A 14,279-nucleotide genomic window follows, 5' to 3' on the forward strand; every position below is an offset into this window, starting at 1 on the left:
TTTTTGAAATCGGACAATGTGGTTAGATTAACGAGAGTCTTATCTTTAAAATGGTGTAAAATAGTTGATTGTTTGAAAAATGGAATTTTGTTTTGTATTTCGCGCCGTGCGATGCCATTGGCTGTTGGCTAGGGGTTCCGCAGGCGGAACGGGGTTCCGCTAGCGGAACGTCTGTCCTCAACAGGTTAACAAAAGAGCTATTACACTAGGGTTAAGGTTAACAAAAGAGCTATTACACTAGGGTTAAGGTTAACAATTTAATCCGTTCATGCTTTAGGGACATTACATATATTTTTTTATCCTTGCACTTATATTACAGTAATATTATTATTATAATTTATGAGGATTTGAATTATTTTCTTAAATTGAGCCCATCCCTATAGCCCAGACATTAATACCTGTGAGCAGGTATGTGTTGTCCTCTACATTCCACTCTAAACTCCTCATGGTCCAGTCCTGGTTACACTTAGGGACAGGATCTTGGAGAGGCGTTTCTTTGGACTGGGAAAGCGCTCACCACTGATTTGTGAATAGTGCTTTTGGACGTTGGATCTGCTTTGGGGGTACGAGACGCACCCCTAAAGACGCAGAGACACAATGAGAAATCACAGCTCTTTCACTCGGCGTCCATCTGCCCGCTACTGAGCACGCTCAGTGTGTGCCACTTGGCTTAAATCTGTCCCATCAGCCATCACAAAAGCCCTGATCCAATCAGAGGCTGATCGAAGTGTGGCCAAGACCAGAGAGCAGGAGCCAAGGCCCAGACCAGAATCAACAACCTATTCTCCAAAGATCACAGACGCAGAGAAGGAGGGGGAGAAAGAGAAAGAGAGGAAGGAAACATATTCACAGAGAGAAGAGATTCAGAAGATGAGAGCCATTGAAGAGAATAAAAAAGGGAAAGAGATGGATTCAAGCCTTATCATTTGCTGTAAATATCTACAACGGTCAGTCGGCACTAAACTCAACGCCAATAATAGAAAAACTATTGAGGGCACGAATGTCATGTGAAGAATGATGTGTATTTACAAATGAATCAGCTGGCATACAGAATCAACCCACAAATCTCGAACTCTCAGAGAACTCTCAGTCTCTTAATCACAAATGGAAATGCAAAATCAAGTCTCTATTTCAGTTGAGCAACAATGTTGCTGTGCATCAATGAAAGAAAATGTTTAATTAAATTCCGTCCCTGCTGCAAGAAATGAAATCAGATCAGTTGTGCAGTTCAGTATAATATTCAAAGGAAAGTAGTCCACAGAAGAAAAGCCCAACATCAGTAGACCTTGGAAATAGCATTCCAAACTTTGGTCTTTAGAAGCAGTAGTCCACAGAGGAAACTTCACATGATAATCAATACAATATGCCTTAAGGGCAACTGAACGCAAAAAAATTACTTCTCTGGTTGAAAACAGCCTGTGTGGCATCGATATTAGTCAGAAACATTTACTCCAGAGCCAAAAATGACAAACAAAAGTGTAAGTAGGATAATTTGTGTCATAAAGTCAGTATATTCCAAAACTGAGTTTCGTGAGATTTGTCTAACTCAGGTCGTCACGATTTACATGAGGGTTGAGTTTGGATTACAATCATGCCCACTTGCCCACTAACACGGGATGGTAATGCCTAGGGAGAATTGTCATGCATGGAGAACCAACTGTGGTGATTGCGCTCTATCGAATCATAACAGCCAGAATCCGCCACTGTTCTTGGCAAAAATGTAAGTAAAATCAAGACGATGCGCACTTGCATTCTAACAATCATGTTACAAAATTTTAAACCCATTCGCGAGCATCTTGTGTTCCACCGCGACCTGTTTTGTAACACGATTCACTATGAAACACTGTCAGACAGACACCCTGGAAATAGAATAGTTTTTCATGCACATTTTTTTACTTGAGAAATACTGCACCAAACAGTCAAAATTAATAACATATATCTTGATTTATGTTAGATTAATTCAGACTATTTTGAGAAGACAGTAGTCGATATGTTATTGCTATCGTGCCTCAAGAGACAAAAAAATACAATAACCATAAATCTTGTTTTTCTTAATGAGCAGCAGAAAAACATATGCGGAATCGGTGAGTTCAGCCGCTCTTTAAAAAAGTATTTGAGAATGTTATCCTTTGTATGGAATTGAGAAACTAGTCTTTTAAACTATAAAAATGTTTCTACTGTAGTTACAAACATTTCTGATCACACATTCAATCAAGATGGCTTCCCCCTTCCTGGCAAACCAGGAAGTGCTTATGGGCATGGCTAGGGAGTGACCAGGGTGGAGCCCACAGCCTACACTACACACATCTCAAGAAACCATGGTACCTTGTGGGTTACACATTTACAGTATGCACCTCTTCCCTCCTACCAACTAGGCCTACTCCCAAACCATAGATTTACATTTAGAGTAAATTCTAGGTAAATAAAATGCAAAAAATATATATAAAGAAAAAGACAAATGAAAACGTCCACACATTCCCAGAAGGTGTGTGTCAGTGCAGGTCTCTTTCCGAGGGCAGTCCTCTCAGTAGCTGCTAATTGTGTGAGTACAGGTCATCAGCAGCAGTACATTACAATAATGGAAATAGATGGAGGAGACCCACAGATCGGAACACAACTCATCATGTCCATTTCCATGGTTCTGTACTCCCGGACGATTATGTAATTATCAAAGACCTCTGTATGCATGTGTGCAGGGTGACAGGTGTGGAAGCAAAACCATTAACATCCAAGGAGTTCCAGTACTCTCCCTCTCTCTTCCTCTCTGCCTGCCTCTCTCTCTCTCCTGTTTCTTTCTCTTTGAAGGCTACAGTTCATTAGGTACACCACCCCATTCACGAAAATAGATCGCTCCTACAAACAATGAGTCACGAGCCATGGCTTGCTATGTAAAGCAGGCAGACAGGCATCGAGGCATTCATGTACTGTTCGATTGAATGTTGGAATGGGTAAAACAAGTGACCTAAGCGACTTTGAGCGTGGTATGATCGTCGATGCCAGACTCGCCGGATTCAGTATTTAAGAAATGGCCAGCCTTCTGGGCTTTTCACACACACAACAGTGTCTTGGGTTTACAGAGAATGGTACGACAAACAAAAAACCTCCAGTCAACGGCAGTCCTGTGGGCGAAAACAGCATGTTGATGAGAGGTCAAAGGAGAACAGCAAGAATCATGCAAGCTAACATGGGGGCCATAAATAGACAAATAATGGCTCAGCGTGAAGAACGGCATCTCGGAGCGCACCACTCGAACATTGTCACGGATGGGCAATCGCAGCAGGCGACCACACCGGGTTCCACTCTTTTCAGCTAAAAAGGATAGAAGAAGCGGCTCCAGTGGGCACGCGATCACCAACACTGGACAATTGAGGTACAGCCGTCCAATCTGCAGCAACTGCGATATGCCATCGTGTAAGCATGGACCAACATCCCTGTGGAACGTTTCCGACGTTGTTCAGGCTGTTCTGGTGGCAAAGAGGGGTCCAACCTCGTATTAGATGGGTGTACCTAATAAACTGTCCAGTGAATGTATGTACTCTGCTTTTCTCTCTCACTTTCTTGCTATTAGGTATTTATAGTGTAGCAGGAATGAGCTGTTCCAATATACAGTAGGCATCATAAATATTCACCCCCTTAGATTTTTTCACGTTTTGCTGCAATTCAAAGTGGGATTGAAATAGTTTATTATAATTTTTTTTTGTCATTTATCTACAAAGAATACTCCATAATGTCAAAGTGAACAGAAAATTCTACACATTTTTACAAATTAATATACATGAAATAACAAAAATGAAGTCGTTGCATAAATATTCACCCCCAATGTGTAGGCAAGCCTAAATCATTTCAGGAGTAAAATTGTGATTTAAAAAAATCCCATAACTGACATGGCTCACTGTGTGAAATAATAGGGGTGATTTTTGACTACCCCTTCCTCTGCCCCCCATACATACAACATTTGTAAGGTCCCTCAGTCAAGTATTGAATTTAAAGCACAGATTCAACTACAAAGACCAAGAAGTGCAATGATTGGTAGATGGGTAATTATAACAAATCAGACAGTGAATATTTCTTTAAGCATAGTCAAGTTAATAATTATGCTGTGGATGATGTATTAAACCACCCAGACACATCAAAGATACAGTCGTCCTTCTGAACTGAGCTGCAGGACAGGAAGGAAACTGCTCAGGGATGTCACCATGAGGCCATTGGTGATTTTAAAACAGCAAGAAAGTTCAATGACTGTGATGGGAGAGAACTGAGGATGGATCAACAACATCGTAGTGACTCCACAATAATGACCTAAATGACAGATTGAAAAGAAGACTACAAATATACAGAATATTCCAAAACATGCATCATGTATGCAACAAGGCACTAAAGTAATTTACCCAAGAAGACTCACTGCTGTAAACGCGGCCAAAAGTATTTCTAGCATGAATTGACTCAGGGGGGTTAATACTTATCAAGGTAAATTGGTGTTTTTCATTCATCTTTGACATTAGAGTATTACAGAGTAAATAGTGTATTTTGTGCCGATCGTTAAAAAAAAAAGACAATTAAATCCATTTGAATCCCACTTTGTTACACAACACAATGTGAAGAAATCCAATACTTATGATAGGCACCGTGCGACAATCAACGTGCTGAGGCTATTTTGCCATTAAACTACATTCAATAATTTCCTGTGACTCGGAATATCAGCAGAGGAGCTCTTCCATGTTCCAGTTCTGTCTGTGCCTCAGGATGATCCTCCAGCCTCAGCCCACCACCTGGACCCCTCCAGCCCCACCGCCCAGTGACCCTGCTGAGCCGCAGGAGGAAGGAGCCCCCCCTGGTCTGATCTCCTCTATCTGATGAAGGGGCACACAAAAAGGAAAAAGATAAAAAAATGATTCAATGACAGCCTCTTCCCTCCTGTCCCCCCACCACCCCTTTAACGACCGAGGAATGGCGGATGTAACTGGACCTCATTAGGAAGGCAGGACTTAAGACAACATGGCAGAGAGGAGAGGACATCGACCTCTGACCCCAGCATGTGTCCAGCGTGTCCGGCTTACATGTCCGACACTTCCTGTTTCTCATCAAGACGGGGAAGAGCAGACCACCTGCACAACCTCCCGCTGTCACCTCTGTCATTCTGACTGGTGTGTGTGTGTCTGTCTATATTAGGTTCTTCCTTACGCCTTATTAAGCCATACATATACAGTACCAGTTAAATGTTTGGACACACCTACTCATTCAAGGGTTTTTCTTTATTGTTACAAATTTCTACATTGTAGAATAATAGTGAAGACTTCAAAACTATGAAATAACACATATTGAATCATGTAGTAACCAACAAAGTGTTCAACAAATCAAAATATATTTTATATTTGAGATTCTTAAAATTAGCCACCCTTTGCCTTGATGACAGCTTTGCACACTCTTGGCATTCTCTCAACTAGCTTCTTGAGGTAGTCACCTGGAATGCATTTCAATTAACAGGTGTGCCTTGTTAAAAGACAATGCATTTGAGCCAATCAGTTGTGTTGTTACAAGGTAGGGGTGGTATACAGAAGATGGTCTTTTACCAAATAGGGCTAAGTCCATATTATGGCAAGAACAGCTCAAATAAGCAAAGAGAAACCGCAGTGTCTTTGTGAGACGCAGAGTAGGTGAACGTATGATCTGCATGTGTGGTTCCCACCGTGAAGCATGCAGGAGGTGGTGTGATGGTGCTTTGCTGGTGACACTGTCAGTGATTTATTTAGAATTCAAGGCACACTTAACCAGCATGGCTACCACAGCATTCTGCAGCGATACGCCATCCCATCTGGTTTGCGCTTAGTGGGACTATCATTTGTTTTTCAACAGGACAATGACCCAACACACCTCCAGGCTGTGTAAGGGCTATTTGACCAAGAAGGAGAGTGATGGAGTGCTGCATCAGATGACCTGGCCTCCACAATCACCCGACCTCAACCCAATTGAGATAATTTGGGATGAGTTGGACCGGAAAGTGAAGGAAAAGCAGCCAACAAGTTCTCAATATATGGAACTCCTTCAAGACTATTGGAAAAGTATTCCAGGTGAAGCTGGTTGAAAGAATGCCAAGAGTGTGCAAAGCTGTCATTTATTTAAAAAAACATTTTTTTTATCGATCATCAAGGCAAAGGGTGGCTAATTTGAAAAATCTCAAATATAAAATATATTTTGATTTGTTTAACACTTTTTTGGTTACAACATGATTCCATATGTGTTATTTCATAGTTCTGATGTCTTCACTATTATTCTATAATGTAGAAAATAGTAAAAATAAAGAAAATGAGTAGGTGTGTCCAAACTTTTGACTGGTCCTGTACATATATAATAGCAATGCATTACATTCTTTGTTTTATTTTACAGGAATTATTTAAATAGTGACATGTACAATGGTATGTAAACATCAATATTTATATTAGCGTTGATAATAAAATTGCCTCTAATGAATGTGAATAACAAGAGCCCATTAAAACCATTACCACAGTCTCCAGGCTTCTGGAGTGCCAGAGCTTTTCTGAAACATGCATTTATCTCAGTAACGCCAGGCATTGTTGAGGGAAGGTGTGAGGTCTTTTTTGTATGAAACCTCTTAGCGTCACATAATCAGGAGTGATAATGTGTCTCATTCAATGCTAATGTGTGTGTTTTACACAGCAATCAGGTGACAGGTGATGATAGCACGCCGTGAGAGGTGTGTGTGTCTGTGTCTGCGTGTGTGTGTGTGTGAGACACCATTAGTGACTTCCCAGGTCCTCTTCAGGAATACAATGGGCGGTGAAATTGCTTTAATGGAAAAAGGCTAATGTGAGACACAATTCACACAAGCGTGTGCGCACACACACACACACACACACACACCTCCTCAGCTACTCACTCAGGCTCGGAAGAGGAAGGTAACTAGGGGATGTATTACTTACACAGAGAAATACTTAGAGCAGCTTCGGTAATATACAGCAGCGTTTGAGAGTGACAGTGGGCATGTGGGCTTGGAACCTACAGTCCTAAACTACTTAAGTAACGCAGGGATCACATTTCACATTCTGAACTGTGGCTCATTATTACCTAAATAACCTTTGTGACTCATTCTCTCAAGCTCACATCTTCAATCTTTTGCAACATCATGCTCTAAAACGTGCTAACAGATGTACATATTGGGAAATGATTATTTCCTCATCAAAAATCCTACTGTATGTCACTGTGGTTTGTTTTAGCCATGTTTCTTTTGAAGGGCATTATAATCACACACACTCTCTCTCCTTCCTTGGTAAGACAAGGCACGTCCTCCCATTCTAAACGGTCTCATCTGTGCCCTACTCAAGGCTGGCAGCATCTGTTTCCCTCCAGGCCATGCCATAAGGTGTCAGGGCACCAAGGAACCGCCGTGTTCCCTCAAGAACCCCCTTACGACTGTCCTCTAACCCCCACCTCCTGCCCACAGACGCAACTCACCCCCACCAACCCACTCTTGCCCTCTCCGCTCAGCCCCCCCAACTCCCCCAGGTTCCACCTTTCTCACGCCTACCAGCCTCTAACCTCTGCCTCTCTCTCCTAACCTCCTTCCCCACCCACCAGACACCCTCATCTCCTCCCTCACCTCCTTCCCCACCCACCAGACACCCTCATCTCCTCCCTCCTCTCTAACCTCCCGCTCTCTCCCCATGCACAGAATGTGAAAGATGTCACCTGCCTTCCTTTATAACCTCCCTCATCTCCCCCACTTATCTCCCTCCTCTATCCCCCCTTCCATCGCCATTGTATGTGAGAGATGCCATCAGCTTAACTACCCTATCTCCTTTTCTTCCCCCTCTCCTCTCCTCCTCGATGTGGTCTGGGGCCCTGGCGGTGCAGTGACAGAATGCGTCTCGGCGCCAGGAAGAGTTCCCCTCGGAGAATCACAGATTAGCGCTGTGTCGCTCCCAGCCCGCCTTCCTGGGAATGCAGCTCCTTAACAGGCGTCACATTCCCCTCCAGGAAGCCTGCGGCACCCGCAACAGCCCAAGACACGGAGGGGAAAGTGATCTGATGGCACTCTGTCTCCCTCCCTTTTTCTCCCTCTCGTTCTGGCTGTCTCTGGAAGTCAAGGACCCGTGCCTCTGAGCCGTGCCCGGCGACAATGACACAGAGAGGGGGGAGGAAGTGCTAACACGGGCCCCTGCTGCGGCCTCCTCAGCCCTGGCCTGGAGCGAGAGCAGAAAGGAGAGAGGCAGAAAGAGAGAGAGGAGATAAAGGAGGAGAGGAGGACTAATGAGCGGTGCTGCAGAACCACAGAAGGTGTGTGTATCGGAGCGTGAGCAAGCTGTTGAGACAGCGCCGGGCCACTGAGTTGACCGGGAAGCTAATGCTATGTTACTGGGACGCTAACGGCATGCCTAAACACACCAGAGAGTGCTCCACACTCATCACACACACTGCCACAACAACAAAAGGAGACACCTCAGGTCCAGGGGGAGAGATTACTTGTGACACGTGTTTTGGGAGCCAGTTGAGACTTCCTTAACATCTGACTCAGTCCATATGACTCACGGATGGATATAGTATTATATAAAAGTCCTCCGTCTGCATATTCAATGTGACACAGAAGGTGAGGTAGAATAACCAGCGCTCAGGGAGAAAATAACCGCCCCGTCTACCTGGAGTAGTTAGAGGACGTTTCACAGAGAATACCCTGGTGTAACTCAGCTTGAAGAGAGCAGATATATCTCCTAGGGTTAGTCTCTTGTTCTCTCGCTCATGCACAAACTGAAAAAAAAGCGTAGCCCTGCAAGGTGTGTTTTAATTGGCCTATGCAGGCATGTAAAGTAGAATACAATCATTTTGAGAAAAAAAACTGTATTCAATTGTGTCATTGCTCATGCAATAACCAATAGTGTGATTTATCTTTCGGGTTACGAAGTGTGGCCTGTATAAGTATCACAGAGGTCAAATACTGTATATCTATAAAGTATTCCACACCCAACATTCCTACAATTGCTAACAACGATGACCCGGACAACCTGTAATGTTTACGCTGAACTCCCTTTGACCTTGTGAAATTGTCTCCGTGAGCAACTAGTGATCTACACCGCGAGGCTAAGGAACTGTCACAGGGTCACAATGTAAGATGCTACCCTGAAGTGCAGTTAACAGTTAAGATCAAGGTCATGTTATCTGATCCTAGATCTGTGATTGGGCCAAATACTGCAGTCTTGACCCTGTCCTGTCATTGTTATAGTGAAACAGGGGAATGAGACAGTGGAACAACTGCTACTATACACTTGGTGCCTAACCTCAACCCTTTCTATTATACTGTAGTCCTGTAGAGCCCCCGCATCCTTCCTCATATCACTACTCTGACCATGTAGCATATATCCCAAGAGGTGGAAGTCGGTGTGAGTGTGATGGGGTGGAGGGACATGGGGTGATGGGGGTACTTTGTGTGCACTTTTCAGCAGCTGTAGCATCACCAAATGTTCATCAATGGAGCACCAGTACCTACGGAGGGGTGACCTTTGGAGGAGGTGACCGTCAGAAAGGCAGGTGTGTTGTCTGTCTGCTTTTAATGTGCTTTGAGATTCTTTTGAATAATAATGAATAGCGCTACACAAGTTAAATTCAATTTTTTTTTTATTATTACTAAAAGCTTTGCGTCTCTTCATTATAACATCATGGCTCTGACAGAAGCTGGAGAAGATGCCCGGGGATCGTAAGCGGCAGAACTCTTCAGCTGTGTGTCCCACCCTGGGCTATTTGGAGTCCTCCTGTGCTTTGTGGAGGAAAGTCAAACCACCAAAGACAAAAACAAAACCTGACCACCAGCAGTATGACGCAGAGGGCAAAGCCAATTGGCTGCATGCATGCATGTATGGGAGAGAGAGAGAGAGAGAGGACACCAGAAGGGAGTTACATACAAAAAGAAGAGGATGCCAGGGTGTAGGACAGAAGAACAGTGGATGCCAGAGAGTGAGGGAGAGAAAGACAAAGAGAGAGGAAGAGAGGGATGAGTGGAACAGTAAGTTGCTGGGGATCAGAGGTTGATCTCCTCCCTGCAGGTCTTGGTGGCGCTCCGCTCTGAGGCTTGAGCTGATAGCATTCTGTTGCATCATGGGAGGACCTTGGCATGTCCTCTTAATCTAGCCCCTGACTAGATGAGTCCTTCCCTGTGGCACGCACACACGCACACACACACACACACACAGGCATTAGGGTCCTTTGTGTGTGAGGAGCCATTGTTCCCAGGGCAAGGCGGCTTTGAGAGGATTCTAGAATGTTCCAAGGGCAGGACAGTTCAACAAACTATGCTGTACAACATGAAAACACTATATGATAGCAATAAGGTCCATAAGGTGAGACATGTAGTAAGCACTGTAAGGAACATCATTTCCCTCCTTTGAAGACATCAAACCTGGAAAGGCTTGATACACTTGGTGGATTGTGTCCCAACTGGAAAAGGGACTTTAGTCTGAGACTTTTGTAAGCAGTGGATAATTCCTTTACAGTCACACACACACACACACACACACACACACACACACACACACACACACACACACACACACACACACGTCAGTGCGGTGGAGCGAACCTCTCACCCTGTGTGTAACTAATGAGTCAGGTCTTGATATTAACCAGCAATCAGCCCATAATCAGTTCTTACTAAGGCACAGCCAGGAACTAGGGTCACTGAACCTGATACACTGGCAATTCTAAAAACTCCTTACTTGTGTGTGTGTGTGTGTGTGTGTGTGTTGGCTTCTATCAGGGTCAGGGTGATACTCAGCAGGACTGACAGCAGCTCTTTAGGAGTGTCATCACTCCTACTGATCAGAGGGAGGGACTGTATCCCCAGAAACACACACCCGGCAGATCCACCATGAACTGAGTACAAATGGCAGATGATAAACCACTGACTAAAACCACACCCAGTGAAATCCACACATACAGGCCTAAGAAGCAGATCCCCACCACTGATAGATGATCCAGATGTGTGTTTATTAAGTTGTATTCCAGAGAAGACAGACTAATACATAAAACATGTGTAAGTGAGAATAGCTAGATACAGTAAGAAACATACAAAACCAACTATTGTAGGCATACATACATCTCTCACTGGTAGTGTTTGGCATCTCAGAGAATAGGTTATTGTAGGACATGGATAGTGACTAAGTGTACGGCTAACTGCTAGGTCCATGCCATGCCGTTAGTCAATCAATTAACCAGAGAGCCAGAACAAAATAGAGGAATCAATCAGGTTTGAATAGGGATTTTCAAATCATCAAGGTGTCCAAGTACTGGTCTATAGTCAGTTTTTCCTCTGAGTAGTTTATGGTTATATTGGGTTAGTGTAAGCTGATCCTAGATCTGTGGTTAGTTACAGGCAGTATGTGATGGGATGCGCAGGAGGCAGTATGTGATGCGCAGGAGTTACATTGGGGGTGACAGTGTTCTGCCATTTTAACAAGGTAGGCAGCATACAGTGGGACTTGTAATAGGCGGAGTCTGTCAGGTCATCCGATGGGAGCTCTACATTCATTGTAAAAAAAAAATGTGTAGAGGCAGTGAGTGATTGAAAGTAGTAGGAATTGGTCAGAGTAGAAGTGGACACCAATGAGAATTAGGATTGGGTGTGAGACAGATGAATATAAATGACATTACAAGTTACCTTGACAACACACAGATGGGGAGTTTTAGGCTACATGACAATGGACATGACGAGATCAATGCATGAACATCAATTATTGAATCTATAATAGTTGTCTTTTCATTAAATATGATATAATATATTATCAAATGCACATAAAAACACTGATGTACAGTAGTGGGTTTCTCTGGGTAAAAAAAATGAACGCACCTTCGACTATACCATTCAGACAACCCTACAAAAACATTACTCAACCATAATCCAACCAATATTCACCCTTCATTCAACCATTGTTCAACCATGGCAACTGTTATACAATGCATCTCCCGTGTACAATGCCAGTGTTTCCCCTATATTCATTTAGCAGTGGCCAATCGTTGTCAACACTCCCAAAAATATGTAGTTTTTTTTCATATGCAAAAATTCAAATAACTTTCAGGATAAAATGTTTTCAGTGTAAACGGAAACGACTAAAACCAGATATAAAAGTAGGTAGAAAAGCTAAGAGCTATATATTTTAAAATAAGATCATCTTTGAGAACTAACAATCACCAAAACAAAAACTAGACAGTCCGGGAGAATCTAAAAGTCAAAAAATGGCATGGGGCCCCATAGATGTTATGTTTGAGTCACTCAAATGGCTTATGCCTGTGTTCTTATGCTATGACAAAATGTGTAGAATTGCAGGAAACTAGCTTTAAAAGTCAAAAATGTTCTCACCGCCCCACGGCAAAATGTGTTGAATTATGTGTAGAATTGTAGTAAAAGTATAGAATTGCAGGAAATTAGCTTTAAAACAGTAACATTTTCGGTCTGCCCCATGGCAAAAGTGTAGAATTGCAGGATATTAAGCTTTAAAACAGCAACATTTTGGCTCTGCGGCCAAGAGGAGGGCATCTACAATTTTAGGTCGGAGAAAACAGTATGCAACCTATCAATACAGGGGAACGTACATGGACTGTGAAATGTCAGAAGACCGTTGGTTGTCTTGCTGAAATAAGAAAAAGTTTCATTGACTTTGTGAACCACCCTTCCATAAAAGCACTAGTTAGTTTATTGCACCACATGCATCATGCCTCAACAGTCTAAGCTGCTCAACATGAGGAAAAAGAGAACGTCAGTGAGAGTAACATGTAAAGGTAGGTGTGTAGACGATGTGACCAACTCCCCAACAAGAGTTCACTTGTTGACACTGGCCATGTCTGGGTGTAGGTGTGTGTGTGTGTGTGTGTGTGTGTGTGTGTGTGTGTGCCCACCCTGTCAGCAGCTCGATCCGCCCACAGCATTCATTTCTGACCTCCACCGTCCCACAATGCACTGGGCTTATTTGGGCCAGTCCACTCGGCCAAAGAAGGGATGTGATTTGATGTCCTCTGCTCCTGCCACCCCAGCCCCCAGCCTCTCTATGGGGTTGAACTGGAGAAGCTACACCCACAAAATATAAAAACAAACACTATTAACACTCAAGCGGTGGAGGACTAACTATTTCGCTGATATCTCACTGATTGCATAGCAAACTAAGCAAAGTGAAAATCAGTGAAGAGAGCTTTCCTGATCTAAAACAGGTCATATAACGTGCACACATAATATACATCTGGGTGATTCCACACCAGCATGAACAGAAAACATTTTTGGTATCTTAGATTGTTCTGGAAAAACTCACAGAAACTTGTTTGACATGCTTTTTACATTTCTATATACACACATTTCTATATATGCAATAAACTATATATATATATACACACACTTCTATATATATATAGTTTATTGCATATATAGAAATGTAAAAAGCATGTCAAACAAGTTTCTGTGAGTTTTTCCAGAACAATCTAAGATACCAAAAATGTTTTCTGTTCATGCTGGTGTGGAATCACCCAGATGTATATTATGTGTGCACGTTGTATGACCTGTTTTAGATCAGGAAATCTCTCTCTCTCTCTCTCTCTCTCTCTCTCTCTCTCTCTCTCTCTCTCTCTCTCTCTCTCTCTCTCTCTCTCTCTCTCTCTCTCTCTCTCTCTCTCTCTCTCTCTCTCTCTCTCTCTCTCTCTCTCTCTCTCTCTCTCTCTCTCTCTCTCTCTCTCTCTCTCTCTCTCTCTCTCTCTCTCTCTCTCTCTCTCTCTCTCTCTCTCTCTCTCTCTCTCTCTCTCTCTCTCTCTCTCTCTCTCTCTCTCTCTCTCTCTCTCTCTCTCTCTCTCTCTATATATATATATATATATATATATATATATATATATATATATATTTTTTTTTATATATATATACTTTTTTTTATAATGATGAAAGTGGCCATTTTCAGACCTGAAAATGAACCGTACATGATACAGACAACATCTTGGAGTCATTATACTCCAGTCATTATACTCCAAGATGTTGTCTGTATCATGTACGGTTCACGGATCATAGGGTTTTACAGGAGGTATGTATAGGTCTGAAAAGGGCCTAAAATGGCCACTGTCGTCATGATATTCAAAAAAATAAAACGCATGAAAAGCATTTCATAAAAACATTTAGTAAGAAGCATTTCAGTCATCCTTCCTCCCAATGAAGTTTCTATGTGAGAATTGCCAGAACAATACGAGATACTAAAAATATTTTCCACTCCCACATCTGCCATGTATTCATTAGCTCACTCATTATAGCA

The 14,279-nt window shown here is 42.8% G+C and overlaps 1 protein-coding gene across 5 annotated transcripts in view; it reads right to left on the reverse strand.

Annotated features, from left to right (window-relative positions):
- Positions 1–1,148: 1,148 nt before the first annotated feature.
- Positions 1,149–14,279, reverse strand: part of rps6kc1 (ribosomal protein S6 kinase polypeptide 1) — a 111,419-nt gene continuing 98,288 nt past the window's right edge. For 2 of the 5 annotated variants that reach the window (XM_014205476.2, XM_045720932.1), the window contains exon 16: positions 10,971–13,063. In XM_014205476.2, coding sequence (XP_014060951.1) covers positions 12,962–13,063 — 102 coding nt within the window. In that variant the 3' untranslated portion in view covers positions 10,971–12,961. Of the gene's footprint in view, positions 4,851–9,611; positions 10,158–10,970; positions 13,064–14,279 lie in introns of those variants that run through there. The other 3 variants (XR_001329350.2, XR_001329349.2, XR_001329348.2) reach the window with 3 other exon arrangements.

This window comes from Salmo salar, chromosome ssa06 (genome assembly GCF_905237065.1).
Source record: "Salmo salar chromosome ssa06, Ssal_v3.1, whole genome shotgun sequence".
NCBI lineage: Eukaryota > Metazoa > Chordata > Actinopteri > Salmoniformes > Salmonidae > Salmo > Salmo salar.